This window comes from Corvus moneduloides, chromosome 6 (assembly GCF_009650955.1).
Source record: "Corvus moneduloides isolate bCorMon1 chromosome 6, bCorMon1.pri, whole genome shotgun sequence".
Taxonomy (NCBI): Eukaryota; Metazoa; Chordata; class Aves; order Passeriformes; family Corvidae; genus Corvus; species Corvus moneduloides.
Genome location: NC_045481.1, coordinates 5014063 through 5041286, shown reverse-complemented (window position 1 = coordinate 5041286; position 27224 = coordinate 5014063). Strand labels below are relative to the sequence as shown.

The 27224-nt window shown below is 49.9% G+C and overlaps 1 protein-coding gene across 5 annotated transcripts in view; it reads right to left on the bottom strand.

The window, feature by feature from the left end:
- Nucleotides 1-614: 614 nt before the first annotated feature.
- DAAM1 (dishevelled associated activator of morphogenesis 1) overlaps nucleotides 615-27224 on the bottom strand; it is a 90272-nt gene continuing 63662 nt past the window's right edge. For 4 of the 5 annotated variants that reach the window (XM_032111548.1, XM_032111549.1, XM_032111550.1 and 1 more), the window contains 20 exons: nucleotides 26869-26979; nucleotides 26649-26752; nucleotides 26169-26235; nucleotides 25707-25824; nucleotides 25444-25582; nucleotides 25019-25077; nucleotides 24499-24686; nucleotides 23870-24175; nucleotides 23674-23781; nucleotides 19495-19524; nucleotides 18103-18206; nucleotides 13042-13126; nucleotides 12155-12261; nucleotides 10220-10308; nucleotides 9846-10014; nucleotides 8986-9093; nucleotides 6473-6533; nucleotides 5711-5842; nucleotides 4015-4185; nucleotides 615-3450 (listed from right to left, as the gene is read on the bottom strand). In XM_032111548.1, coding sequence (XP_031967439.1) covers nucleotides 3241-3450; nucleotides 4015-4185; nucleotides 5711-5842; nucleotides 6473-6533; nucleotides 8986-9093; nucleotides 9846-10014; nucleotides 10220-10308; nucleotides 12155-12261; nucleotides 13042-13126; nucleotides 18103-18206; nucleotides 19495-19524; nucleotides 23674-23781; nucleotides 23870-24175; nucleotides 24499-24686; nucleotides 25019-25077; nucleotides 25444-25582; nucleotides 25707-25824; nucleotides 26169-26235; nucleotides 26649-26752; nucleotides 26869-26979 — 2466 coding nt within the window. In that variant the 3' untranslated portion in view covers nucleotides 615-3240. The remainder of the gene's footprint in view (nucleotides 3451-4014; nucleotides 4186-5710; nucleotides 5843-6472; nucleotides 6534-8985; nucleotides 9094-9845; nucleotides 10015-10219; nucleotides 10309-12154; nucleotides 12262-13041; nucleotides 13127-18102; nucleotides 18207-19494; nucleotides 19525-23673; nucleotides 23782-23869; nucleotides 24176-24498; nucleotides 24687-25018; nucleotides 25078-25443; nucleotides 25583-25706; nucleotides 25825-26168; nucleotides 26236-26648; nucleotides 26753-26868; nucleotides 26980-27224) is intronic. The other variant, XM_032111547.1, reaches the window with a different exon arrangement.

Below are 27224 nucleotides of genomic sequence, written 5' to 3'. Positions count from 1 at the left end.
GTGGCACGGGCAATGGGGTCTGGGGATGTTGGTGCTGCACAATTCGCTCAAGAACGCTGGAAAGTAACACAGAGGCTGGATGGGAAGGTGTGTGGGAAAAGCAACAGTGAGCAGGAATAGGCCAGGAGGGGTTTGGGCTACTGCCAAGGAAACATCACTAGATAAGCTTGCTAGAGGCCCAGTGGCCAGCCCAGCCAGCACTTCTCCTGGAAAAAGGGATAGGATTCAATCCTACGATGAAAAACTGATTGCTGCCTCAATGCAGGATCCTGGAAAAACCCCAGTGGGCTTTTGGAAAAATTCCCACCAAGGTGGGAACAGGCATCAGCAACAACAAAACAAGGATAAATGAATGGGGTCACCAGCTGTGAGGCATTTCAGAGCCCACATGTGGGTTACAATGAGGATGCTGCAATCCTGGAGAGTGGAAATACCCCAACCTCCTAAAACCCAGCACTCAGGGAAAGGGTCAAGTGGGGTTATCAGTCGACCCCAGAAGTGCCTGCAAACACACCCAAAAAAGAGCAACGTTTAGAGCCTCTTCTTCAACACCTGCCTCAATTCCTATATATCCCATTTTTTTCCCCTAAAAAATAACTCACGCCTCTGCCATGTACACTCACCGAAATCGTTTTGCTTTATTGCATATTGCCATCTTAGAAAATGTACAGTCTCATAACATTACACAGCATTTCCCACTAGCTAGAACTACTAACATCCTTGCACCTAACAGACTACCTTAGTCACTATGAAGCTAATAAGGTCCAAGACATAAACTTTCGTTTACAAATTATTAAGGATTTTTTTTGTTGTTTTGTTTTTGGCATTATTAAAAAAAAAAAAGTCATCTTTAAAATACACACCCAAGAGAAAAGAGTGGCTACTTACACCAGCACCAATCTAAAAGTAGTTTTCGACAATGGCACATGGAATTACCTGCACACAGCCTTTGTATTTATTTATAGAGATATAATATTTTTTTCTTTTTTCTGAAAGAAAACAAAGAAATGGCAAAGTCAGCCTGATAATCAGGCTGTTGTAAAACAATTAAAAAAAAAAAAAAAACAAAAAACCAACCCAAGAGGTTTGGAAGGGCAAGAGGAAATCTGTCAGGAAAGGTCCTGATGTGGCACTGGGGTTGCAGAGGCAGGAGCAGGGTGGGTGCTGGCACCCAGGGACCCCGGGAGGAAATCACCCTTTCTGACCCCCACCACCTGTCCAATTAAACACGTGTGACCAACCATTCCTTAAACCATCAGAAGCCAAACTTTTTTTTTTAACCTTTTTTTTTCCTTCTTGTTTTATGTATTTTCAATTCCCCCCATAGTCCATTCCCTCAATTGTATCAGCCCCATTTTTTTCAGCCATAAATAAAAAATATAAATAGAGGCACTTTAGTTAAGGAATAGTATTATCATTACCTTTTGTCTTTATTTCCCCCTCCTTCTTAAAGCAAAGTGCTTAACTCCACCTTTGAACATAATCCGCAGGTCTTGCAGCTGCTTGGATATGAGGTGCTGGACTTTATTTTTGCGCTTACCTGCTTTATTTATTACTGCTTTAAATGCTACTCAGAAAGTCCTTTTTTTTTTTTTTCTCTTTTTTGTTTCTTTTTTTTAAATCTACAGTGCGTTAAACGTTGCAATGAAGAAAAGAACAAAATGGTAAAACCACAGCTCTTGACAACTCTGCTTCGAGAGAGATTTCACAGCTTTCACTCAGCACACAGACCCCGCGGCCTTCAGGTGCTTAGAACCATATTTTTTTTATACAAATTAGTTTAAACAGCACTTTTGCTATACAGTACATATAGTTAACTGACATCCCATACCCCACCAGTAATACCGATTATCTGACAAAAGAACAACCAACCTTATTTCAAATAGTGTTAATATCTAGTGCAACAGGGACAAACTCATCTCTCCACAGGAAAAAGAACAAACAAACAAAAAAAAAAAAAGATCACAAAAGTATTGGTGGTATAAAAAGGTTTTGTTTTGCTTTCTTAAAAAACATACCACAAATAAATAAAAGTAAAAAGTAACAGTCCTCTATATACTCAGCATAATTTAAGAATAGAAATGTTAATATGTTAACGGTGGTTATTTTTTATTCTCCAATTCTTAATTTTCTAAACCCTTAAATTATTACTCCCTGAGAGCTCTGAATTATTTTTATTATTTTTTTTTTTTGTCTTTTTTTTTTTTGGACTGACATTTGACAGGTAGTTCTGCTTACAAATTTGCAATGACAACGAACAGCAAACCAGTCAAAAAAGGACCTGGCTAAGAGACGAGTGTTTCTTGGCATCGCTGCTTCTGTGTGTCCGAGAAAAAAAAAGGAAAAGAAGGTGGGTGAAAGCTGGTGGGTTTTACCCCAACCCCTTTGTATTTCAGAGACCTTTGGTCCTGACCCACCTTGACAGAGGATACAGTTTGTCCCATTGAACAGAAAGCAAGAACAAAAGTTACAACGCAAAAGTTTATGCTCTTCGTCTCCTCTGAGAACCGAACCTTTCCCACCGTCTTGGGCCGGAAAACGTTGCAAAAGTATAAATACATCAGTGTGGCGTTACAGCGAGAAGCACTTTGGGGTAAAGTTTGTCCTTTAGCAAGGTGGCAGCAGGAGGAAAAAGAGCGTTTCCCAAGGATGACGGGAAGAGCATCGCCAGGAGCGCCCGCGGCGCCGAGCTCGGGAACCAGCGCGAACGCACAGATCTGCGAGTTTCTCAGAATAATCACAACAATGAGAGAAAACAAACAAACAATGGATTAAAGTTCAGTCAACTTTGCTTTTTTCTTCTTTTCTTCTTTAAACCGCTCAGCTTGTGTGCAAGGCGTCCCCTGCAAACGGCCCTGGGGGGTTCTGAGCAGGAGAGCAGCAGCAGGCAGCTTCCCGTTGGCTTTGGGGCCATGGGGACAGCCAGCGGCTCGGGGCTGGGTCCTCTCTTGCTCCACGGACGCGGCATTGTGCTTGTGCATGGGGAGAACTACTTTTTGGAGTGGGGAGGAGGTGGGGCTGGCACTCACCAATGTGAGCTGCCCACGCACCTCCCTCCACACCCCCCGACCCGACTATATACACAGTATATACACACACACGCTCGCCCGCGGGGACAAAGAGCGTGCCACTGTTCCGCTTCGAATCGCAAGGCAGTGTCATGGAAACAACAAAAACCAAACCATAGCCACTTCAGAAAGACTGACCCGCCTGTCTTTTGCTGGGTTGTCAGTTTGTTTCTCAGAAGTTGAGCTTGGTGACGGGCCTCTCGCGGCCGCTCTCCGCCAGCTGGTTGGTGATGCGCTTGCGGTTGCGCTTCAGCTTGGTGAGGTCCTTGTCGAAGACTTCGCCCGAGCGCAGGGCTGACACCAGGTCATCGAACTCACCGCTCTCCTCCCCGGTCTCCTTCGCCTTCCTCGCCTTGCGCTCCCGCTCCCGCTGCTCCTTCAGCTGCAGGTCACGGCAGCGGGGGGAAAGAAGACATCTCAGTCTCACACAAGTGGTTGTGGGGCTGCCCAATACATGCATGGTGATCCCCAAACTCATGGAATAAGGGTGGTTTCCCACCCCAGTGCTTAGCACCTGAGAGCTGGTCAGGGTTATTGATAGACCACATCCCTGGAAGTGCTCCAAGGCCAGGCCGGAAAGGGCTTAGAGCAGCCTGGTCTAGTGGAAGGTGTCCCTGCCCACGGTCCATGCCCAGAACCAGGTGTCTTTCAATCCAAACCATTATATGATTTTGAGATTCTATGATACAAGTCAAAGCCCCACAGCTGCTGCTTGTGTGTCACAGCAGTCCCCAGACAGCACCAGCTCTGCTGCACATTTCAGCTCCAAGACCTCACCAACCCAAGGTCATTATTTAATCAAGTAATCAAAAGTGAAAAGCCAGTGGGTCTAAGAGCACAGAAGCTCCCTTCCCCATGCCACTGTGGCCACCATGGGAACATCATGACACAGCTGCCACTCCCAGGTGCCCTGGGGGTGCTGCTGGACTCGCCGGAATGTGCTCACCTGTGCCTCCATGCGTGCCCGGCGCTCCTCCTCCTCCTTCCTCCTCCTCATGTTCTCATTCTCCTGCTTGGCCTCAGTCACGGCTTGAAGGAACTGGTCAAAGATGCCAAAGAATTCATCAGGCTGCATTTTGTCTGTGTCTTCTCCAAAGTGTTTCACAGCCTTGGAAAACTGGAAGAGAGAGGACAGGGGTGCGTCACTCTTGGATAAATCCACTGGACTGGTGAAACCTTCGACCTGATGGAGCAGAGTGAAACACTTCCAGCAGCCATGGCGGAGAGCAGGGCTTTGCCTTATCAAGCCTTGATTTAAACCTGAAACAAATCACCTGGTGTGTTACCTGCAGCCCTGCAAGACCCGACCTGGATCACTCTCCAGCCCCCTCTCCCCATCTTGCCTTTGGCTCTGCTGAGCCTCCCCTGCCCCAGCTCTACTTTATTAACTAAGCAGCAGTAAAAACAAGGAAGCAAAATACTGTGGGACTGAAGACATAAAACTAATAGTAAACACGGCAGGGGAAGGGAAACTTGCACTTTTAAGTTTTTCTTTGAAGTATTTTTGGGGTATTATTTATCATTGCCACATGCTCTGCTATTGAAACCAAATGTGTTGGTGAAACTTCTAAAAGAGATTTCTGCCCAGGCTCAGGCACAGCCCTGGGCAGGGAAATAGGGAGTTTTCCGGCCTCTTGTGCTGTTTGCACACCATTAATGTGAGGGAGTCGAATGAGGCTGTAGCAGAGGTCAGGATAGGACATCCACAATCTGCCAACATGTCCCAGTCCCCAGGCAGCCCCTGAGTTGTCCTTGGGACTGACACTCTTTGTTCTCACTTCCAGCTTGAAGGAGACTCTTTGTGCAGAGCAAGTTTGTTAAAATTGTGAAGGCACATTCTGGAGATAAGCACGCTTAAATGAAAAGAAAAACAAAATCAAAGCACCAACAGATTTATTAGTTGCTTTGATTTTGCAGGGTAGACCAAGAGGAACATTTTTAAAGCCTGCCTGTATGATTTAGTTTTATTTGCAGGGGTGCCCCAGGCTCTTCAAAAGACATTTAGTGCATTTTTATTTCTTTGTTTACTTAAGAGACTTAACACTTCAAGATGCAGGGAGGAATCTGAGAGGTGCCACTATATAAGTCAATATAATTGAGGTTAATCTTGCTGATTTTAATCAAGATATTAAAATTCTCTGCCATGTTACAAGAGATTCTGGTGGGGGAGGAAAGGCTGAAAATGTCCACATGTGATGTAAAGTTATAAAACAGGGATGTTTCTGCTTTCCTAAGAGAAAACAGGAACATAATTTGAATCTGGACATGTGTTTAAAAAGCAAAGAGATGGAGCGTTCCATACAGCCCATCCCACCATGGGAACAGCTGCAAATTGCTTCAGAGTAGACTTCCAGGGATGCTGGGGACCACGACAAGACCTTCTCCTCCAGATCCAGCCAAGTCAGCAGAAGACAATACAGTTTGCAGAGCATTTGTCACCATCTCCACAGTCCTAACTCACTGCAGAGAGTATCTGCCAGGTTACCGTCAACAGTCCTAAAGGGTGGCCAGGGGTAGCCATGGCCTCAGGGAGGTCCATCATAATGCCCAAGCATGGGTCAGAAGGTCAGTGCCAAACAGACACAGGAGAAGGAGGTGAGGCTGAAAAGTGACTCAGATCTCAGGGACATTGGTGGCCTTACCAGCTCTTTCGCTTCCATCAGGAGATCTTCGACATCTGAGAAGCTGAAGCTGGCCAATGTGATGAACTGGCTGACGACAGACACAAACTTGTCACCTGCCTTCTGAACCTGAGACTTCTGGAAGTCCAGCTCCTTTTGGGGGAAACAAAAACGTAAATCTGGTCAGGCCCTGGCTGATGAAGGACACAAATACCATTGGCCTCTGGCAGTGGCATTGGTAGTGTGGCTGCATCAGTGCCAGGGGTTCTGCGAGCACCACCACTGCTGCTCCCCCCTGCCATGCATGACACACTGGATTACACTGCCTGAAGTAAGCTTTTAAGCCAAATCCTGCAGGAAAGCTTACAGAAGCAGGATAATTCAGCAAAACCCAAAGTAGGTCCTTTGGGATACCTCCACCATTTCATCACCACTCCAGCTGGGCTGAAGAAGTGCTCCCCAGCCCTCTGTGGTTTTACAGCCAAGGGGAGACCCCTCTGCACATCACAGGTCCTCCATGGGCATCATCACTAGGCTTTCTCAGCCTCCCTTGATGCATTAGACATAAACCATGCATTGTACCTAAACACACATGGTAACTTCAGTGCCAAAACAGCCCTGAGAGGACAGGCACACGTGCAGGGCAGGAAGGAAACGCAAACAGATCTCCAGGATGTGAGATAAAAGCAGCTTCGCTGGGAGCTCCCTGGCCTGCCTCCCCAAGGAGGGATGCCGTGCTGCTCGGAGCCAGGCTGGACTATACTTCATTTAAATAATACTTACAGTCTCCACCGCTCTCAGGCCGCTTCTCAGAGTGTTTATTTCTTTCTCCAGCTCGGTCATGCTGTTGGAAATAGCGGGATGTTAATTTTCAGCCTTCTCCAGCAACATCTACAGCTCTCTGACCAACTTGACCATGGTTTTCCCATGGAAAAGACCCCAACCCTCCTTTTTGCAGACCAGTGTGTCTTGAGCAGCAAATCTGGCTGACAGCCCCTAAGCTGGGACTATCTCAAAGTGGCTGCAGTTGCTTGTTTTAAAGGAAAGCACTTTTCTGTATTTTTAATCAAGGGGACTGCACAGGTTTAGCAAGCTCAGCAGCCTCCTGCCCTCTCCAAAAGCATGGAGGGCTCAGAAGAGGGCCTTGCTGGGCACAGATTTCTCTCCAGGGCCAGCAGTGGATGGGGCCGTTGTCCCAGTGCACAGAAGACAGCTTTTCAGGGTACCACGGCTGGGTGAACACCAGGCAAAGCATCCTTCCGAGCAGCGAGGCTTTCACAAAGGGAGACAGCCCAAATATAGAGAAATAAAAATAAATCACCACGTCTGGCGCTGGCTTTGTTTACACAAGGCTCAAGCCCCTGAGCTTCAAATTCAAGTGCTTACGGGTTTCTACCACTACGTCTGAGGGGAAGCTTTCTCACAAAGGCTCGGTGACCACAGGCTTGATGCCTTTCCAGGGGTGTCTGTGCGAGGGCTGGGGTCCCTGGAAATGCTGACGCCGGGTCATGGGGCAAGCATTCCTGGCAGGTTTAGTCTGGGAAAATGCAGTTTTGGGAGCCCTGTGCTCCAGCAGTTCATTACTAGTGGTGGGATTGACAGAGGCGGCAATTTCTGCTTCACAGCTGCGGGGCTGGGGGGAATTCAGGGTTTTCCAGAGCTTTAGAAACTTTTTGGTTTCACTCTAGATTGGACCAAACCCAAATGTTACATATGGTGTCCAGTTTAGAGCAAAATGATAAAGTTTAGGGGGGTAAAGAAACCCTCTGTGCAGGCGTTCTCTTTCCCATACGTGTGTCTGTGCAACAGCTGCAGATCCTGGAGCATGGGAAAGCTGGAGAGTCCATCAGCAGGGAGCATGTCCTGCTCAGCCGTGCCCTCAGCTGATGCCTGCAAACTGAGCACCACACACCCACAGAACCACAGAATAACCTGAGTTGGAAGGGACTGACAAGGATCTCCAAGTCCAACTCCTGGCCCTGCACAGCCCCAGGAGTCACACCCTGTGCCTGAGAGTGTTGTCCAGATGCTTCTGGAGCCCTGTCAGGCTTGGTGCTGTGATCACTGCCCTGGGGAACCTCTTCCAGTGTCCAACCACCCTCTGGGAGAAAAACACTTTTCCCTGCACACCAAGATTTGTCCTTTCACTGTGCTCAATCCCAATGGCTGATGATTATTCTACATTTTATACATGAGGATGCTTGTTTTGTCCAGTACACATCTTTCTTGGGAACCCACCACTGCTACAAAGGACCTTTGAAGCTTGGAATACCCTCAAGCCACTGTAAACTCTGTGCGTATTCCATAGAATCACAGAATGGTTTGGGTTGGAAGGGACCTCAAAGCCCATCCAGTTCCAACCCCCTGCCATGGGCAGGGACACCTTCCACTATCCCAGGGTGCTCCAAGCCCTGTCCAACCTGGCCTGGAACACTGCCAGGGTGGGGGCATGCACAACTTCTCTGGGTAACCTGTTCTAACTGCACCCTCTCTAAAGAGGTGCAGTTTCAGCCCCTTTACATGTCCACAGCTAACACAAATATGCCCTGGCTGCAGAAACATGTGATCTTTGCTGCTCACGTCCCTGAAGCACCAAAGCCTGCAAGCTCCTGCTGGAGTTTAAAACCAAGACAGAGCCTCATTGATTTCAGAGGTATTTCAGCACATACTTGAGGGCTTTGAAGGGCAACAGCAGATTCCTCCTGAACTTAAAGGTTCAGCCTGTGTTTAAGGGCTTTGCTGAACTGGGGCAGCCTGTTCCCAACAGGTCACCCGGCAGGGTTAAAAAACTGGTTGCAAACCCCAGAAACTCCATGTTCGGTGGTAAAACGAGGGGCAGGCAGGACCTGGATGCAGGTGAGCCCCTCACACAGCTGCCTGGTCCTGCCCGTGCTGCAGGCAGAGCCTCCCTGGCACATGAAGATAAACAGCTGCCCTGTATCTGCAGCCACACCGCAACCGCTTCCTCCCGGATTACTTAATGTACCATTAGAAATTAATTAAATGCTTTTGCGGTGAGATAACAACAGGAAGCGGCTGCTCCAAGCAGCTCTCCCCCCTCAAACTCAGAAGTTTAGAGCCTTTGCTGCAAGCGCTGTGATTTAAAGCCGCCAGGTGATGTTTGCTTCTGAGTCCTGGGCTGCTCTGGGCCAGCGTGGCCATGGCATGGGATAAAGCCCAGCAGCCAGGATCTGGCCAGGAGGGTGAGCAGGGGTGGGGTGATAAGGAAAAGCAGGCTGAAACGAGGGGAGAGGCACTCCCAGTGCTCCCTAAGTGCCACCTCAATCCCCGCTTACTTGACTTTGGCTGCCTGTGGGATGTCTCGCAGCTCCTCATGCAGGTGGAGGACTTTGGGATATTTCTTCTCCACAACAGTGATGAGATAGTGCAGCAGGGTGATGTTCCTAGGAAAGAGGAGCAGAGAGGTCACTATGGCAGCATCTTGGGGAGCTCATAGTTCAGTCAAAACCCCAGGTTAAATCCCAACCCTGGCAAAGAACTATTTGAGGATTCCTGCAAGGATGCTGCTTTCTGCCTGGATGGGGACACAGGATGGGTCAGTCCCATGCACAGCCACAGTGCAGAGCAGCCTGGTCCCTGCAAGCAAGGGTCCTCCACAGGAGGAACCCAGGGGAAATGACTTGAGTGTCACTGCTCTTGTCCTCCACTGTCTTGTCTTTACTGATGGATGAGACCAGGCAGGTTTGAGACCTGACCCAGCTCCTCTTGCTCTGTGAACGGAGTTCAGCAGGGCAGAGCAAACCAGGCGATGGCTGCATCAGCATGGGAGAGTGGCAGAGGGGGCTGCCATGGAGAAAAGCCCCTGGAAACCCTTTCTCTGGCTCTTGGCTTCTTCAAAGGGGTTAAAAAGCATTTGGAAGATGATCCTACTAATCAGCCTTGGCTGCAGTTTAGCCAGCCCAGGAGGGAAAGCCCTCCATCAATCCCTGTGCTGATCTGCAGCTTGGCTTCCCTCGAAAGCTGTCCTGCTCAAAGAGTGCACACTCACATCACTGGGTGAGCCAAACTGGGCAGCAGGAGGAGGGGACTGCTCCCACACACTCATGTCCCAGAGGTAATGCTAATGACCCCTCCATTCCCCCAACATCCCTGGGGCCCGTGGATGCTACCAAGGGTAAGGGCAGGGGCTGCTCACTTGTCAATGCTGGACTTGGTGTCCGCAATCTTGTTGAGGCTGGAGATCTTAAACCCAAAGGCGTTGCCCCTCTGGCCCTTGTTCATGTAGTTCCCAAAGGCCAGGACCACCTCCAGGAGCTGCTGGAGGCTGCTGCTCTGCAGCACTGCCTTGGAGCCGGCACGGATGGCTGAAAGCAGAGAGGGGTAGGACATCACCCCCTGGCACAACAGCCCACCACCAGCAACCCCTTCAGTATCCCCAAGGAGTGACCACCAACTCCCTCCCTTCCCCTGTGTCACTGCCAGCTCAGGCTCATCCCAGCATGGAGGATGCTCTCCTTGTGAGCGATCCCTGTGCTGGGACAGAGTCCCTTAGAAGATCTGGTCACTTGCCTTCCACCTTGGGTTTGACCTCTGCAACTCTCTCCGCAAACTTCTTCTTGAAGTAGAGGGACTGCAGCCTTTGCTGGTAATGGTTTATCCTGGAAAACAGAAAAGAGGTGCAGGTTGAGCTTTGCTTGCTCCAGGCAGAGCTCCGTTGCTCCACTGCTCACAGCTGTGCTAACAAAGCACGCTTGAGCCACGGTGATTAAAAAATAATGACCCCTTTTCTCCCTGAAACTGTGCTGGGATGGGAAAAATTGACAACTGAAGCTACAGCTGTCCTGGGGTAGATCCCAGTGGGTTCTTAAACACATGCTTAAGCCTATCCTTAATTCAGCAGGTTCAACAAGTGCATTTTTACACCCTATTGGTATGAACAAACAGTTCTTTCACAACCACTCCTAAGCAAAGGTGCTGATGAGGTCTGGGCTTCCCACGGCTTTGTGATGAGCTGCAGCTGGAGAGAGGCTCACCTACGACCAGAAATAATCAAACTGGACCTTCTGATCATCAAAATGATAGCCTGGGCTGGAAAGCCCCTTTCCTGGACAAGTCGGGGATGGCTCTGCTCATGTCAGGCTTGTGTTCAGGCTAAACAAGATCTCACTTGTATGCACATGGCAGTCTGATTTGAGTCACTTGGACCAAGGACCCACAGGAGACATGCTCACATACAGAGCCATGAGCTACACTGTTTTACTAATCAGAGGTGACAAAGACATCACACTCGGTTACAGACCACAAGGCAAATTAAAAAGCCGTGCTGGAAATCAAGGAAAACATTTGCACCAGCACATTGTGCTTTCCAAAGGATGAAGGCATAGGAGCAACACTTGGGCGAGAGTCAGTGAAGAAGAAAGGTGACCTGCGATAGAAAAGCTAATTCTGAGCATCACTGAGCCCCGAGGGCTCAGGTCTGAACTTCACAGCTCCATCCTGCCTGCCTTTGACACTCAGCAACCACACGGCGCATTGCCCCGGTGCTCAGCAGTGCGTTTCTCGGGGGAGCACGGGAGCATTTCTGTTTTTGATCTCCCAGTGTAATCTCGAATTGTAAAACTCGCTGACCTTGCCAACAAGTGACTTGCTTGAAGTTCAGCTAAGAAATTCAGAGAGCTAACTGCTCAGTTCAATTTAAATAAGAGCTTCAAGATTTTAACCCGGCACCTCTAGAGGATGTGCATGCAATAGACAAGGTTATTCATCCCTGAAGACTCCTAAGTCTTAAATGATTGCTACCAGGAGCAGGAAGAAATGACATTTCCTTTCAGTCTCACATAGTCTCAGGAGCCCTAGGGATGAGTCAATCCAGAGGTGAGAAGTGGGACTCATCTACACAGCAGGGCAAAATGTATATACATCAGGCTTGAATATTCATTAGAATGAAAGAGAAAGGAGCATTGTGTTACCATTCTAACAGCACTTCCCATCTGGGCCACAATGAATCATAGAATGGGTTGGGTTGGAAGGGACTGAAAGGTCATTTAGTCGTAACCCCTCTGCCCTGTAGGGACATCTTCCCCCAGACCAGATTAGATCACAGAATCTCAGAATCATCAAGGTCAGAAGAGTCAAGATTTTCTAGTCCAGTCATCAACCCAGAACCACCACAATCACCCCTAAACCATTTTCCCAGAATGAGAGGGAAAATGTGTCGGGATATGGTGTGAGAAGCAAACACCTCCCACCAGAGAATCCATCTCCCCATCCCTCTCCCCTGCTCTGTCCAGCTACTGCTTGTATGGGAGCACAATCCTGATTTTAGGAGCACAGCATCACAAATGATCCTTATAATGTGGAGCACCTTGCCTGCCTTCCCATCTGCTTGGCCCACTCATTTCTTGATGTGAAAAACAGTAAGAAGGGCTTATTTCCCATGCAGGCTCCATGAAACACCCACCTCCCAACCAGCCTGTGCCAAAATGTGTCCCCTGAGCCACCAACCTGCTCATTTCAAAGAGGAACCGGTCAGCCTTGGCCATGCGGTCCAGCTCGTGCTTATGCTCTTCCAGCAGGTCAATGTCACCCTTTTCAGGAACAAACTTCAGGAGCTAAACAAGAGAAAAGCACAGTGGTGGACATGAGGTCCATGCACAATTTTTCAGGAGCCAAACAGTGACTTATTTCCTTGAATCTAACACTTTTTCAGCATGTACAGACAGTGACCCCAAGGCACCTGTGAAATAAGCGTTACTGCTGTCCCTGTGACCTTCCTCACATTACTCCAGCACATCAGTGTCTTTTGCCTCTGCCCTGGCCTCACTCTGCTTTTACAACAGATGTACTAAGTCTGCTCCAAGGAGGTTTCAACACCAGCTCTGCCAGAGGAGATGTCAGTCAGGGACTCCCATTTGCTGCAGCTCTACTTATTAGCAGATGGAAATTTCGTGCAATGAATCCTCCCACCTCTCCGTTCAAAGTGCAGTTACCAGCTCAGCTTTAAGGACAGGTGAACAACATGCTTCCAAAGGGACTCAGATGGGATGAAAAATGGGATTCCCCTTTTGAGGACTGCACAAATACTGTCTAAGCTTTCAAAAATAAATCACCACTGAGCACAAACTTCAAGCTGCAGCCACAGAACAGGCAACTGGCCCCACCTCAGGGTCCCAGGACAGACCTGGGTACAGGAATGGCACGTGGGGGCCATGCTGCTCCCAGCACTGATGCCATGACCAAGCTGCTGCTCCAGCCTACCTGGGTGGTTTGTCAACATGTGGTAAATAATTTGGGGCCTGACACACTCCAGGCTGTGCTTTGGTCCCAAGTACTTTGCACAGTGTCGTCTCAGCATGAGGCAACCACAAAGGAGCATGAGACATGTTGCCCACCTGTTCCAGCATGTCTTTTGGGAGGTCCTCCTGCTCATCCATTGTCAAAATCGCTCGTTTGATCTCCTCATTTGAGAGTTTCAGCCTGGGAGGTGGAGGGAAAGGAGAGTTATTCCCACTTATTCCCCAGCAATCGGGGGGAGGTTCAGGAGTGTTTCCTTACACACCTGTGCAACAGCTTAACCCCCAGCCAGCAGCAGAATCACAAACAGCTCTATCCAGCATGTTTTGAAGAAGGATGTGTGGGAAATGTGGTAGGACCATGCTCTGCCAAGGCTCAGCACAGCACAGAGCAGCCCTGGCCCTGCTGCAAACAGAGGGGGTCAAGCCTCCCCAGCCAATTCCCTCTCCCCACACCGCAGCTGACATTCCCTGTTTCCCTGTTGTATAGTACTTTATGTAAGGATTGTAAGCAGTACATTAAATATCCAACTTTCAATGAAACTCTTGCCCATAGCAATGCTGCTCCTGCAGTTCCAGCACCCCCAAAGGCCATGGGGCCAGGGGGTCACGTTCCCACTGGCAGCATAGCCCAGCCCAGGCTCAGGCATGCAGCTCAGCACTGTCCCTGAACCCACTGCCACAACCCCTAAGGAAAATCTGGCCAATTTCCACTGCTGTTCTTGGATTTAAACATTGCCTCTCCCACTTCTCCCGACCACCTTCAGCTGAAATCTTCCTCTAGAAAGAAATGAGAAGGAAATCCAAATTTTGGACAAGTGGATGCTCAGCACCCCAGGAAACCCATTGGTTTGGTTTTCTTTGGAGGGGTGGGGATTCAATGCGCTTCGAAGTGTAAGAAGCTGGAAACCAGCCTCTCCTCCACTTTTTTCTTCCTCTACTTCACCTAACAGGAATTGAAGATGCAGCCCCAAATTGGAGATTTGCAAAACCACAGACCACTGTGTCACAGCGAGCACCACCAGGCTGGGCTTCCCTGGCAGGGATCTTTCTGCCAGCAGCCGACACCAAGCTGAGGCAACAGAGAGATGGAAAGACGCCCTCGGCTCCTCCTGGGCTAGAGCAGCCATTAATTACAGTTTAATTTGACTGCAGCACTCCCAGGAACCGCTCCCTGCAAGGACTTTGATTGCAAAACCACATGTATTTTTCTTCTTCTTTGCATTGTGGTCTATAAAATAATCTAAATTAAATAAAGCAGCAGCCCAGAAACTCCTGCAACTCCGTTTACCAACATCCTCTCCCTCGCCCAGCGTGCAGTCGAGGTTAAAGCCATTGCAACAGATCCAGTTTTAAAAATGTAATTCCCTGTACTTGCATGCAGGGAAAAACCGCAGAGTTGAAAAGACCTGTTTGAGGAACCCCATGGCCCCAGTATCGGTGATCAGTGCTGCCAAGGGATGCTGAAACACTGGATGTGGCTCAAAGGAATGAGCTGAAACCAGAAACACACCCTACAGCAGGATGTGAGACCTCGGAAGTCAGCCTGATCAGCAGATTCAAAAAAGAAGATCGGGAGCTGACTTGATCACTCTGAGTAATTAAACAACAATTTTCATCCCCATGTCTCTTCAGGGAGCAGACTGAGACTGTGGAGCTGGCTTTTGGAAGCTGAAGCTAACACAGGAAGGGTGCTGGTCTCTGAGGCCAGGGTAGCAAGGGCTTGGTTTAGCTTGAAATCTTTTGCTCAAGACTGGAAGTGAAGGATCAGCTTTGTCGAGGCAGGTGGATCTTACAGACCTCGTACGTAAATCTTCATTCCTTATGAGCTCATGTTTCTCATCCTTGGAAAATGTCCCATCTACTGCCACATCCTGGGGTCACCCTACCTGTCCCTAACAATGGCAGTGGCCAGGATGGGACATGATCCGAGGTGGGATATGAAACTGCAGAACTCCTTTTACACCCAAGCAGAAACGGGAATGCTCAGACCACCAACACCGGTCTCCACCCTGATGAAAAGCAGACACTGGCTAGATCTGGACATTTGGGGATCCCTGGGAGGCAAAAATGCTCCTGGGAGAAGGGGGTGGGCAGGCAGCTACTCCTCATCCATAGCGAACACCTAAAGCACATTAAAGTACCATGACCATCTCCAGCAGGGTGGTGAAAGATGAGGGTGACTTTTTCAAGCCCTTGCTCCCTGAAAGCAAAGTCAACAATAAAAATGCATTTAAAAAGAAAGAGCTTGAAAAAAACCCCAAAACTTTTCTCAGGAATCATCACAACCCAGTGCCAAGAACAAGAGCCTGCCCCTGCATCAGCAGAGAGCAAGCGCGGGGCGCCAGAAGAAAACAGCTTCTCAGACAATTTGATGGGAAAGGGGCCAGTGAAAGCTAGAAGCTTATCTATAACCACAATAATTATCACTGTTGGCAGCAGCTGTCGAACGCGAGCCGTCTGAGAGGAACGGGGTCACAGGACTTGCTGTCACAGGGATTTAAAGGCAGCAGCCCGGCGATGTGAGGTGACAGCTCGGCAGCCCGAGAAGCGCGGGGCTGTTCTGCGGGGCTTTTGTCGAATCCCGCCGAGGATGTAATAAGTGTGAAGGGGAAAAACAAATTCCGCCGGGAAAGGGACGCACCCTCCTGAAAAGCCACATTCATTTGAGAGAAGAAATGCCTCACGTCGCCTCGCCGGGAGAGAGGAATCAAACGAGCCATTCACTGCCAGCACAGGCGGGAAACGATGGAGCGAGGGGTGGATTTGCATCTGGCAGAACGCAGGACTAAAAATACACACCCATGCACAGGGAGCAAAAGCAAGGATGTGGTGGGTTCACAGAGGAAGACACGATAAGGCACTGACATCAGCAAAGCGTTCTCCAAAAACACAGAAGAAAAAAACACGTGTTAAAAATATTCTTGTGCTGCATTACAAGCTGGAGGAAAATCCAGTGATCTCACTGTGCAGTAATTTCTCCCAAAGCAAGGGAAACAGGCAAAAAAACGAATCTACAGAGAGAGATAAAGTATCTCACTGGCCGTAATCTTTCCACGCTGTAAGCCAGACAATGCCTGGTGAGCTCACAAACGTCTGGGCTAAATCAGGGGCCAAGCCTGCAGGTCCTTTCGCATGTGAAAGTCTGCTCAGCCCCGTGGTGGCTGTGCGAGTGAGGTGGGAGAGCATCAGCCCAGCTGCCAGACCAGTGCCTTTGGAACACTGGGACCAAGGACCCACTGCTCTGCTGAGCTTTGGGATGGGTAGCCAAGGTGGGCAGAGGGTGAAAGGGTTTGCCCAGTGATACATGGAGACTGCTGGAGATGCAGGAGCTGGACCTGAGACCACTAGAAGATGCTTGGGCTTTATCCCTAGATAAAATCCGAAAGGATGCTTGGGGAGAGAAGCCCAATTGTGGTCCTGGGAGTACCATGGGATGAACTTCCAAAGCAGCATCTGGGGCAAGTCACTGCAACCTCAAAGCCACTCGTCCCTGCATGAGGACAGGCCTGGGAAAAGACATATGAGAGGCCTGAGGACCACCTTGCAGGGCAAGTCTGATCCTGCTTCTCCCCTAGGAAATGACCCACAGGGAAAGGCAGGCAAGCAGCAACCTCCATCCTGCCCTTTTTGTGGGATTAGTTACTGGCAATTCGTTTCCAGCCATTGCTTTCTTGGAAGAGAAAGGTTTGCTGGTGAGATGAAATTGAAACGTTTACTCAGTAAGACGTGCAAGATGCCTTTGAAGTTGAGTGCTTGGGTCTCTCCCCTTCCCACTGAAGGATCTATTTGTGTGCTTAACTTCCAAATATACACTTAGACCTCTGGCTGAATCACACCTAAACCCACTCAACGCTCAGCCTACATATGCCGGGAGCAGCCCAGCCATTGCCCCAAATCCCATCGTTTTACTTGCTAATAGCTGCCTGCCACAGACATACTCATTTGCCTGCTGCTTTAAACTCTGCTTTCATTATCATCCTTCTTTATTTGGACTGCTAGGAAGCACAAAAAACCCCAGAAGCAGCCCGGAGCAGAGCCAGCATAAACAGGGCAGATTTACCCCCAAATGCTGTGGCACTCATTGCTCTCACTGCCCACGGTCTGCCAGCCACCTCTGGGAGAAGCACCAGGGGCAGAGTTACCCACCCAGAGGGGTTTTTTTTGCAGACATCAGCCTCTCCAAGCTTTCTAGGGAAGGAAATCAGCTGGGCTGCCCAGACAAGGCACCATCTACCCTGAAGAATCAGACGGAATCCATGGTCTGGGAAAACACCAAATTCAGGTACTGCGGCTGCAAACCCAACCTGCCAGTGATGCTGCTCCATCCTGGCCAGTCCTGGGTGGCACAGAAGCTTCTGTGCCTCCAGACAGACAGTAGAGTGAATATTTTTAAATTTTACTTCTGTTGGAACTTTTTTTTTTTTTGCTGGGTGAGTCAGAAACAAGTGGCATTTTCTGCTGCTATTTGGGTGTTTTTTCCCAAGTAGCTACACTGATGGCTCATCCTTTCAGACCACTGCAACCTGGTTTCCTTTTCTTAGGATTCAGTCTTATTGGTGTAGTTCATCTTGCCAAAAAAAAAAAAAGCCCTTTTTATCCTTTCGGCAGCAATCTGGAGATCAGATAAAATTGCTGGTAGCAGTGCTGAGCCTGCCTGGTGAGGGGTGTGAGGGAGGCTGTCAGACCAGCAGGGCAGCTGTAAGAGAGGGACATTCCCTTCCTGAAATTCAGATGTGGGCAGCAAGGTCCTGGCCGAACTACTGCTGCTCTCTGCACCCTGCTGATACCCAGCACTTCCCTAGCCCAGAGAGACCCTCTTCAACCACCAGCAAAGAGCAAACAAAACCCAAAAGATAAGAAAGATAAGAGGTGAAATCAACCCCCCTTCCACCTCCTGTGAAGGTTCACTGGATATCCCAGCCCCTCGGGGGCTTTCCAGGGACACCACGTACCCAGTTAATGGCATTGCCCCCGCTCCAGGTCACCCCACCAGGAGGATGTAAGGCTATAGCTGGGTTCAGGTGTCACTGGCTCTCCTGCTGCACTGGTTCCTGTCATCAACCCCCTGCTCCAGGGATGAGGAGCACACTCAGGGCAGCCCAGGGCAGGGTATAGAGCATCCCCCCAGTCCCAGAGAGCAACAAGGATTAACCATACCTGGAGAGGAGGATATTGCAATTCTGAGCTCTCCGGCCGTCTATGACAGAAAGCTCCTTGACTTTGTGCCGGGAACTCAAAGTGTCATCGATGGCATCTTCCTTCTACGAGAAAACAGTAAGAAGAAAATCCTGGAGAAGAGCCATGGAGCAGCAAGGACATTTAGTACTCTCAGCACACAGCAGCGTGATACACAGCGGGCCCCCATTAATCAGGAGCGTCACCACGGGTGAAGCCCCTCGCCTGTAACCCAAACACAGTAAGTCATTTCATAAACCAGAGCTGGCTCTGAAGCCACTGGTTAGAAATGTAAATATTTTCTCAGACAGGGAAGATTTAAAAATCTGCAAACACACGGGCGCTGCTGAATAAATAAAGGTGGGCCTTCTCAGCATACATACTTCATTAAATCCTCGCATGGAATATTTCATTACGGGCTGCTGCACACACTCAGCATCGCTCTTGTTCCTCACCCCTGCTCCAAACATCTGTAATTACCCTTCATGCATCAGTCCTCCCAAGCCAGCTAACCAATCCAGGCTATCAGACTTGCAAAAACAACCGGCAGCTTTTTCACTGAAATTCTCTCAAAATAAGGGATTTGAAAGCAGGAATTGGTGGGGCATAAGCACCTGTATGTCCTAAGCAGCTTAAATCCATTGCCTTCCAATGAGTAGCAATACTGTGGTTGTGGGGAAATGGGCAGATCTACATAACAGCAGTTTTGCAGGGCTGCCCAAGGAGTTCATGTTGCCCCAGGTTTTAATTTACCATATTGCATATTTTAGTAAGGTTAATCAATTAAAAGCTGGCTATTTAATCCTTCTGGAAGGAACACAATCTAGAGCTGCAAGGTCCTGAACGTTACAGATCCACACTAAACGTCCATGAGCGTAGGAGACCTGGCACTGCAAGGGCTGAGACTGAGCACTGAAATTACCATTTTTTATTAATTTTCTTTTTTGAATGAAGAAGACCCACAGATATGAGAAGTGGGAAGAGAAGCAGGTGATGGAAAGTGAGCCTCAAGTCACCACCAGCTGCCTCTTGCTGTGCCTTGCCTGCTCTAACCAAGCAGAGAGCTTCAACTCGTGAGTTTATTTCCATCTTTTGAAAACAAAAAATGCTGCAGGGGCTCCTCTGTGCTCAGCTCTATCTAATAATCCAGCTCCTGGACTCAGAAATTGGCTTTGACCTCAGACCAGACAGCAGAGAGGGCAGAGAGGCTCCCCAGCATCAACTTTCAAGCTGCTCCTTCTGGTGATCTTTGCACCTCTCTGATTCAATCCCATTTGATTAACCCCCCTCAGAAGCACCCACGTGCCCCTGTGTCCCTGTCCCCAGCCCCATGCTCACCCTGCCCAGGCCACACTCCTGCAGGTGCTCACTTACCTGTCTGGAGCTACCATTCACAAAGAAGTCCTACAGCCATAGCAGAAGCATGGAAAAAGGCAGTAAAAACACATGCAGTTCAGTGATCTTGGCAAAACCAGAGGGAGTCGAAGCACAGAGAAGGGAAACATGCAGTATGGGGGGCTTGGGGGTGCCAGTGCCAAAATAGGGGGGATGCAGGTGAAAATGTGGATTACAGGATGTGCAGAAGGGGAGAGCTGATGGAAGAGGTGGCTCCGTGAATGGATCAGGCCAAGGTACATTGTGCACAGAGGTGAGGAGGTGACACAGGATGAGGTGGGAGGATGCTGGCCAAGCCCTGCCACTGGCCCAAAGGCACAGCACTGCTCAGCCTGCCGTGCCAGGAGGAAAATTGCTGGTTCTTGCACATCTGAGGGACTGAAATGCCAATGCGACTGCCAGGAAAAACAGGGCTTTCAAGTGGAAGCAACGAGAGGCTCATCCTGGAGCAAATCTGGATGCAGCAAAGCTTTACCATTTGCCATGGCAACACACTTCCCTCGAGTTCTCACTCTCCTCCTCCCTGCTTCTCCCAGCTCAGCAGCCTGGCCAAATGCCACCCTAATGCCCCACCAGCACCATGCTCCTCCCAAGACCCCGTTGTCCTGCTGGGCTCCCCCCAACAGACTGGAAGCAGCTGCAGTAAAGCTGGCACCACACACGTGTGCACACACACACGGGGATTTTCTTTCCTCATTCCCTCGGCTGAGCTGTGCTGATCAAGAGTCTTGTTGCTAAAAGTCTCTGGTTCAGTTAAGGCTAAGGATCAGTGTTTCATTAATCAACCTCTTTCCAGCAGTCTCCTTTGTGGGACAGGCACAAAGCATACCCACAAGCTGCAACTGGTATCTTTGTTTTTGTTTAACTGGTCCCTAATTAGGAGGTCTTCCTTCCATTTCAACCCTCAGACCCACCCCGCAATGCTCAGAGTTGCCCCAGGCTGCTGGAGAGGAGAAGGACGTGGTGGCTTTCTTTGCAGTGCCCTGCTCTAGGAGAGGGAGGGCTCCTCATGCATTAAGGTAGAGAAAGGGTTCACTAGAAAAATCTTCCCTCTCTGCCTCAAACCAGCCTCATCCCTGACCCTTTCCCTCACAGGAACCGTGATCCAGCCTCTGCTGCAGGATGGTCTAAGGAGGAGCAGCTTTAAATGTGCTCTCAGCATTCCCACAAACAATTCCCAGCCCTGCTGTCCCTGGCCCCTGTGCAGGTCACTCTCCCTTGCATGGAGGAGCTGGAGGCTTTACTTCCTTCATCCTTTTTTGGGAGATGAATTCTTTCCCAGCTCACTGCTAAGCCCCTGGTTCAACAACACATATTTTTTCCACTTGGCCCTGACTCTTTTACATCACTCACCGCTGCAGGACCTGCCAGGACTGCCCTAGCTGTGTCACTGCTACTTATCAACATCACTCCCAGCCTCTACCCCCCTGAAGACTCTCAAGACATCCCTGGCAGAGGCACAAACCCCTGTGTAGTTTAAGCCCTGATGGCCCTGGACTCGCCTTTCTCCATCATTACATGCACACCCTTACAAAGCTCCCACCAGTCCTCAAGCCACAGCCAAAAACTCAGCAGCTCCTGTTGGCTTTTCTGTAAATAACTGGTATTCTGTACAGCTGCAGGGCTGAGACCTTCTCTTGGGGACAGGGACATCTGCAGAGCCTCAGCAGGGAGGATACAGGCTCTCCTAACAGCTTCACCAATTGTGAGGCAGAGATGCTCCCAGGCTGAGCCCCAGGAAGCCCAGAGGGTTCCTGTCCTCCCTGCATGGAAAGGGCCTTTCCCAAAAGCTGCAAAGCTCACTTAATAGCCTGCATTTACATCCCAGCCTGTGATGTGGGAAAAACATTTAAAGAGATGCTTAAACTTAAGTACATCCTTAAGCCTCGGGTCTGTGCAGCACTCAGGGATTCCCAGGCACTCTGGCAACAAAACCAGACAAATCCCAGCAAAGGCAGCCCCACAACAGCCACCTGGGGAGGGTCAGAGAGCTCTGTGCACTGCACACACCTCTGCCTGCTTTCCCCAAGCCCTGCTGGGGTGCTGGCCACAGGGGTGGCACCGCTTGACCATGCGTTTTCAGAGCCCTGGCTTGTTTGGGGGCATGGGCAGACAGGCAGCCCCTGACACCCCATGTCCTGTGGATATTGTGACTCAGGACAAGTGAGAGGCATGATCTCTGAGCAAGTGGCTCAAGGCAAGGAACAGGGAGGAGAAAACCCTGCTCCTTCCCTGCTTCTTTGTGACAGGAACCAAGTTTTGCTAGAGCTTGAAAATGCTGTGAGTTATTAAATCATTATTAGTTCACTGTGCCTCAGGGACAGGCTGTTCACTCCCCCTGCCCCCCACCATGCACAGTGCCCCGTGGTTTGCATGGGTTACAGAACCACAGAATGGCTTGGGCTGAAGGGACTTTAAAGACCATCTAGTCCAACCCCCCTGCCATGGGCAGGGAACGTTCTACCAGACCAGGCTGCTCAGAGCCCCATCCAGCCTGGAACATTTCACTTTATCCCATGGAGCACATCTAACCCCACATGCTGGTGTGTGCACTGCTGCTGGCTGCAGAGCCATGCATCCCCTCTCCATCCTGGGACTAAGGCTGGGAGCACTCTGGGGACTTCAAGGTAGATAACCACATCCCTCAGGTCCAGGGAGATGTGTCCCATGGCTCCACTCACACAAAATGAAGCCTAGGTGAACCACAAGGAACTTGTGCATCATGTCCCCAAGGGCAGCTCCAGCCCCAGCAGCACCTCACAGCTGGGACTTTGCCTTGTCTTTCCCATCTGCCTTCCAGACGCTCTTGCAGCATCTTCTGCCAGTCCCACCCCAGACCCTGCCTCCTACATTCAGCTCCCACCTGAGGATGGTCCTCATCCCATCTGGGGTGTAAGCCCGTGTCACGGCTCTCCTTGTGCCACCTCCCTGTTCCTCCTGGCCCCAAACCTAACCATCCACTTCACCCAGCAGGACCTCAGCCAAGCCAAATTATTTTTAAATTCCTTCTTGGCAATAATCCGCATCACACCAGGTGACTCATGGGCTCGGGCAGGCAAGCCCGAGGGCAAACCGTCCTGCCCACACTCAGGTTTCTATTCTTGCTTCTCTTCCATTTCCATCCCTTGTCCTCAGACATGCCCGCCAGTAAGCATGAGTCAAGCTCCAAAAATCCCAGGGGAAAGAGACATTGCTGTGGTCACCTATTTCCAAAACACTGGAGCAGCACGTACTTCTGGTGGGTTACTCTTGATATCTGCCCTGCTCTAATTCACCCTGATCTTTCTCTCAATTAGCCTCTGGAAGAGATTAAACTCTCACACTGCCTAATGAGCTTATGGGTCTGGTCCACTCCTTCCCGGCACCGTTCCTCTGACTGAGCCTGGCACGAAGGAGACAAGCTGTTCTCCCAGGAACACAGCCAGGTGTTCAGCAGGTGAACATCCTTTTTCAGCCTTTCTCCTTGCTCCTTTTCCTGCCTTCTCGAAAAACTCATTGCTTTTGCCCATTTTTATCCTGCCTGGGGTAAAATAAGTGTCTAATTTTCTTCGTGTGCTTTGATGCCTTCTGAACTGGGGCTATATTGCTTGAGCAGGAGATTAAAAAGCAGAGACTTTTGCCTGCAATGACATTATTTTGGTTTGGGATTTTTGTTCAAAGCTCACATTTTGCTCTTGGCTCACTACAAAAATAAAAGAAGAGACCCACCCATGGTAGATGTGGGCAAAACTTAGTCCTTCCTGGCCAGAAAGGGATAGAAATTTTCCACCCAATACAGACACATGAAGCAGTTGCTGTTAAGAGCAATCCAAAAATATTGCCCAACTGTGGCCACATCTGGGGGTTATTTTCATAACATTCCCTGTCCCTTGGTTTTTTTTGTGTGTTTTCTTGGTGATCCATCTTCATGGTACACATGGGCAGGTGTGTGGGCAGGGGTGGAACCAGGCACAGTGAGCCATGAATGGCTGCCTCAACGCAAAGGCTCTGGCATGTGCATGAGAGGATAAAGTAGATGAAGTCGATGTGGCAAACACAGCTTTGGTATGAAATAATGATGGGAGATGTGTTTTGGGACCACATGTGAAACCACGTGATCCCATAATGGTGGCACCTTGCCCAGGTCCCCAGGTGTGCCCACCTTGGGCCAGCTGTTACCTGCTGTCTTTGGTAGGCAGAGAATGTCCTTTCCAGGTCTTCGAGGTCCAGGATTTTGAACACTTTTGTGTCATCTATCTTGGTCCACACAGTGCCTGCCAGCTTGTTCTGCAAGATAGTGGGAGCATTGCAGGTTGGGGGTCTCCTGCCCTTACAGCACCTCTAATCTCACTGCCCAAATTATTGCCCAGCTTACCTCTGGAAGCTTGGACCAGTTGAAAGACTTGAGGGCGTTCGTCGGCTGAGGGATGCTCTTCTTCTTGAAGGTCATGCCCAGAGGTGCTCCAAGGGGAGGCACCATTCCACCCAGGGGTGGGGGGCCAGGGGGAGGTGGGGGACCACCTGGAGGAGGTGGTGGGGGAGGCGGTGGCGGACATACCCCTGGGAGCGGTGGGGGTGGTGGAGGGGGAAGAAGAGATCCGGGAGTTGGAGAAGGTGAAGGGCCACCAGGTGCTCCTGGTGGCATGGGAGGTCCTCCAGGGCTGGCAGCACAGATCGCCCTCTGGGAGAGAAAGAGGAATGGGGACTGGTCATATGGAGTTGGGGGACACCACCTAAGAAACATCCCCATGCTCACTTTTAATTTTCTTAGTTAAAATTTAGGAAACAAAGGGAGCATGCAAAAGCGTCAGCATTCCTGACTGAGGTTCAATGCAAGTGAAAAGACAAAATCATCCCATGATAAGGGTCAGACATCTTGGTGGCTCTCCCAACAAGCCTCTTTCTCACCCCTCCCCATGCAGCTCAGCCTCCTGAAATCACCCCACAGCATTTGCAGGGGGTTTGGGACCAGGCCCACACCAGGGAGCAGGTTCGAGGTCTCACCCTGCTCATCTCGTGGAGCTGTGCTGTGAGATCTGCCACTTGCTGCTTGACCTGCTTGTGCTCGCTGGACTCCTTCTCCAGCTTCTCCTTCATCTTGTTCAGCGTCTGCATCATCTCCTCCTTCTCCTGGGCCTTGGCATCACACTCCCGCTCCTTCTTCTCCAGCTTCTGCTGAAGCTCTGTGTGCTCTGAAACAGCCCCAGGAGACCACTTTTGGGTGACAAGCACTCCTTTTTGCCAACGGCAGCCCGTGGTGGGGCTAAACCCAACGCTGCCCTGCAGAGAAACTGCAGCTGACAAAAGGGAGCCTGTGCTGTGCTGTAATACCCCATTTGGAGCCTCTCCATGAAAGAAGCAGTATTTGCTTTGCCCACTTCCCATGTCAGCCCCATGGCATGATACTATCTCAGCCCCTCAATAAAGGCTGCAGATGCATGTATAAATAAATACATAAATACATGTGTATGTTAACTTTTAAGCCAAGGTTAAAGTTGACACTGTATATTTCTCCATGACTCACCTTTTCTCATTTTCTCTGCTTGCTCTTTCCACTGTTTCACTTCATTTTCATTGACTAACCTGAAAGGAAAAGGGATGTAGCACGTGAGACAATCCTACTACAGCAAATAAGAGACCATCACCAGCAAGAAACATGACTGAGCAAGTGGGATTTAAGGTTCCCAAACTGGTACACCTAACAGCTCTGCTGTGTCTCCCTCCAGCAGGGTTACGTAAAATTTATCAGGGAACATGCAAAAACTCCTAAATCTCAAGTATTGTCTGCAAGTGCTGTCTAATGGAAAGGACAGGCTTAATTTATAAGGTGGGGTGAGTGAGTCCTGGCAAGTCAACAGCTCCAGGGATGCTGGCTTGTGTCCAGCTGAGGAGAAGGAACATCACTGTGTGACAGCGACAAGTAAGGAACAGTCACACTCGAGCGCTTACATTCGTACAACATTTTTAATGTTGAAGTTTTCCAGGGGAGTGGCGTCGGGGTCCTGCCCTTTGTCACTCTGGATGACAATCTGCTGCACGATCCTGTCGAGCAGCAGCCAGTACTGGACAGTGTTGCCGCTTCTTTTATCTGCAGGGAAGGAAGGGGAGAGACTGACGTGAGCAAAGGGGAGGTTGTGACGCCCCTGGGCAGGAGAGCTGGGCTGCCAAGCCTCCAGCAAGCCATGGGTTTCCTGGTCTCTCCTGGGACTCACAAGGCATCTGGAGACAGTGATGCAGGATGGACATAAAGTGCGGGTACGCCTCGCTGTGCGTCAGCCTCTTCCTCGTCAGCTCAAACATCTGAGTTGCACTTTTGGTGTCGATGTGGACCTGTGGACAGGAGCCAGGCAAGGTCAGGCCACTGCACCCACAATAGCATCTCCTGTTCCCCGAGTCTCAGCTTCAGACCCTACGAGTCACCCCCACCCCAAAACTGATGGACAGATCAGCCCCACTGCCCTGCGAGGGGCAAACAGAGCTGTCGGGCAGCCAGAGGACAAAAGGGCTAAAGCAGGCTCTAGGACAGATGTTGCAAAAGAGCAGGGCAACAGGAAAGATTTCCAACATCCACATTTTATCCAGAATACCACTCTTTGTCCCAGGGCACACAGGTGTTTTTAAAACTAACTGTGACATTGAGTGCCAGTGTCTGCATCAGGGGCATTCGTACTCACCAGCTCGAATCTTTTGGCAAACTCCAGCTCATCTTCATTTCTAAGCATTTCGAAGAAATCTAAGTGCCTGAGGAAAGAAAGGAAAAAAAATACTGTCAAAAGCAGATACAAATGTGACAATTAATAAATTATAGACACCTGATCTGTCAGCAGCCCAGAGACTGGCAGGGCTTGAAACACCAGCTGAACCTTCAGCCTCGACCTCCTAGTCATTACAGCATGTCCAAGGAGCCTTTTGGGATGAGAAGAGGTGGATGAGGGCTGACAGCATCCCCGGACCCCTGATGGCACATCGTTCCCAGCTCAACCCTACATCAGAATGCAGCAAAACCACGCTGGAATATTTTGTTCCGTCTCTGGAGACAGCAGGGAATTTCTGTAAGAGGTGTGACTCTAGAGCCATGTGCTTTCCCCAAATGCCAAAACCAGAAGCAAGGGCACCAAACAAAAACCCCAAGTGGGCTGGGAGTCACTACTCACCGGTCAAGGGTTGAATTTTCATGTTGCCTTAACTTATCAATGACTGGCTGGATCCCGAGCATGAGGAACTCGTATCTCAGATGGAGTCTGAAATCCAGGCTTTCCTGCAAGGGACAGTTGTGGGCTCAGCACAAGATGCACATCCTCAGAAAGTTCACTGAAATTAAGAGCACCCCAATCACACCCCAAGGCCTCCCTCTCCCAGAGCCCCGGCGCTCACCACGCCTGCCCCCTGACTCAGGACGGCATTGATGAAGGACATGATGGCTGTCTTGAGGCTCACTTCATCTCGGTACCGGCCCGTGCTCTTGTCCAAGTCGTTGATCAGCGTCTGCCAAACACACGGTGTCAGTTAAAGCCCCGTGACAGCCCCAGTGCTGCAAAAACAGCCAGGGAACACACGCAGGAACAACTCCTCACGATGCTCCCATAGCTGGTGATGCACCATCAGCTGCTGGCCACCCCAGCACCCAATTGGGCTAACATCAGCCCATCCAGGTATGCTGCAGCCTTGCAGAGCTGTGATCCCAGTGACCCTGCACAAGCAAGCTGGTTTTTTTTTGGTTGGTGTTGCCT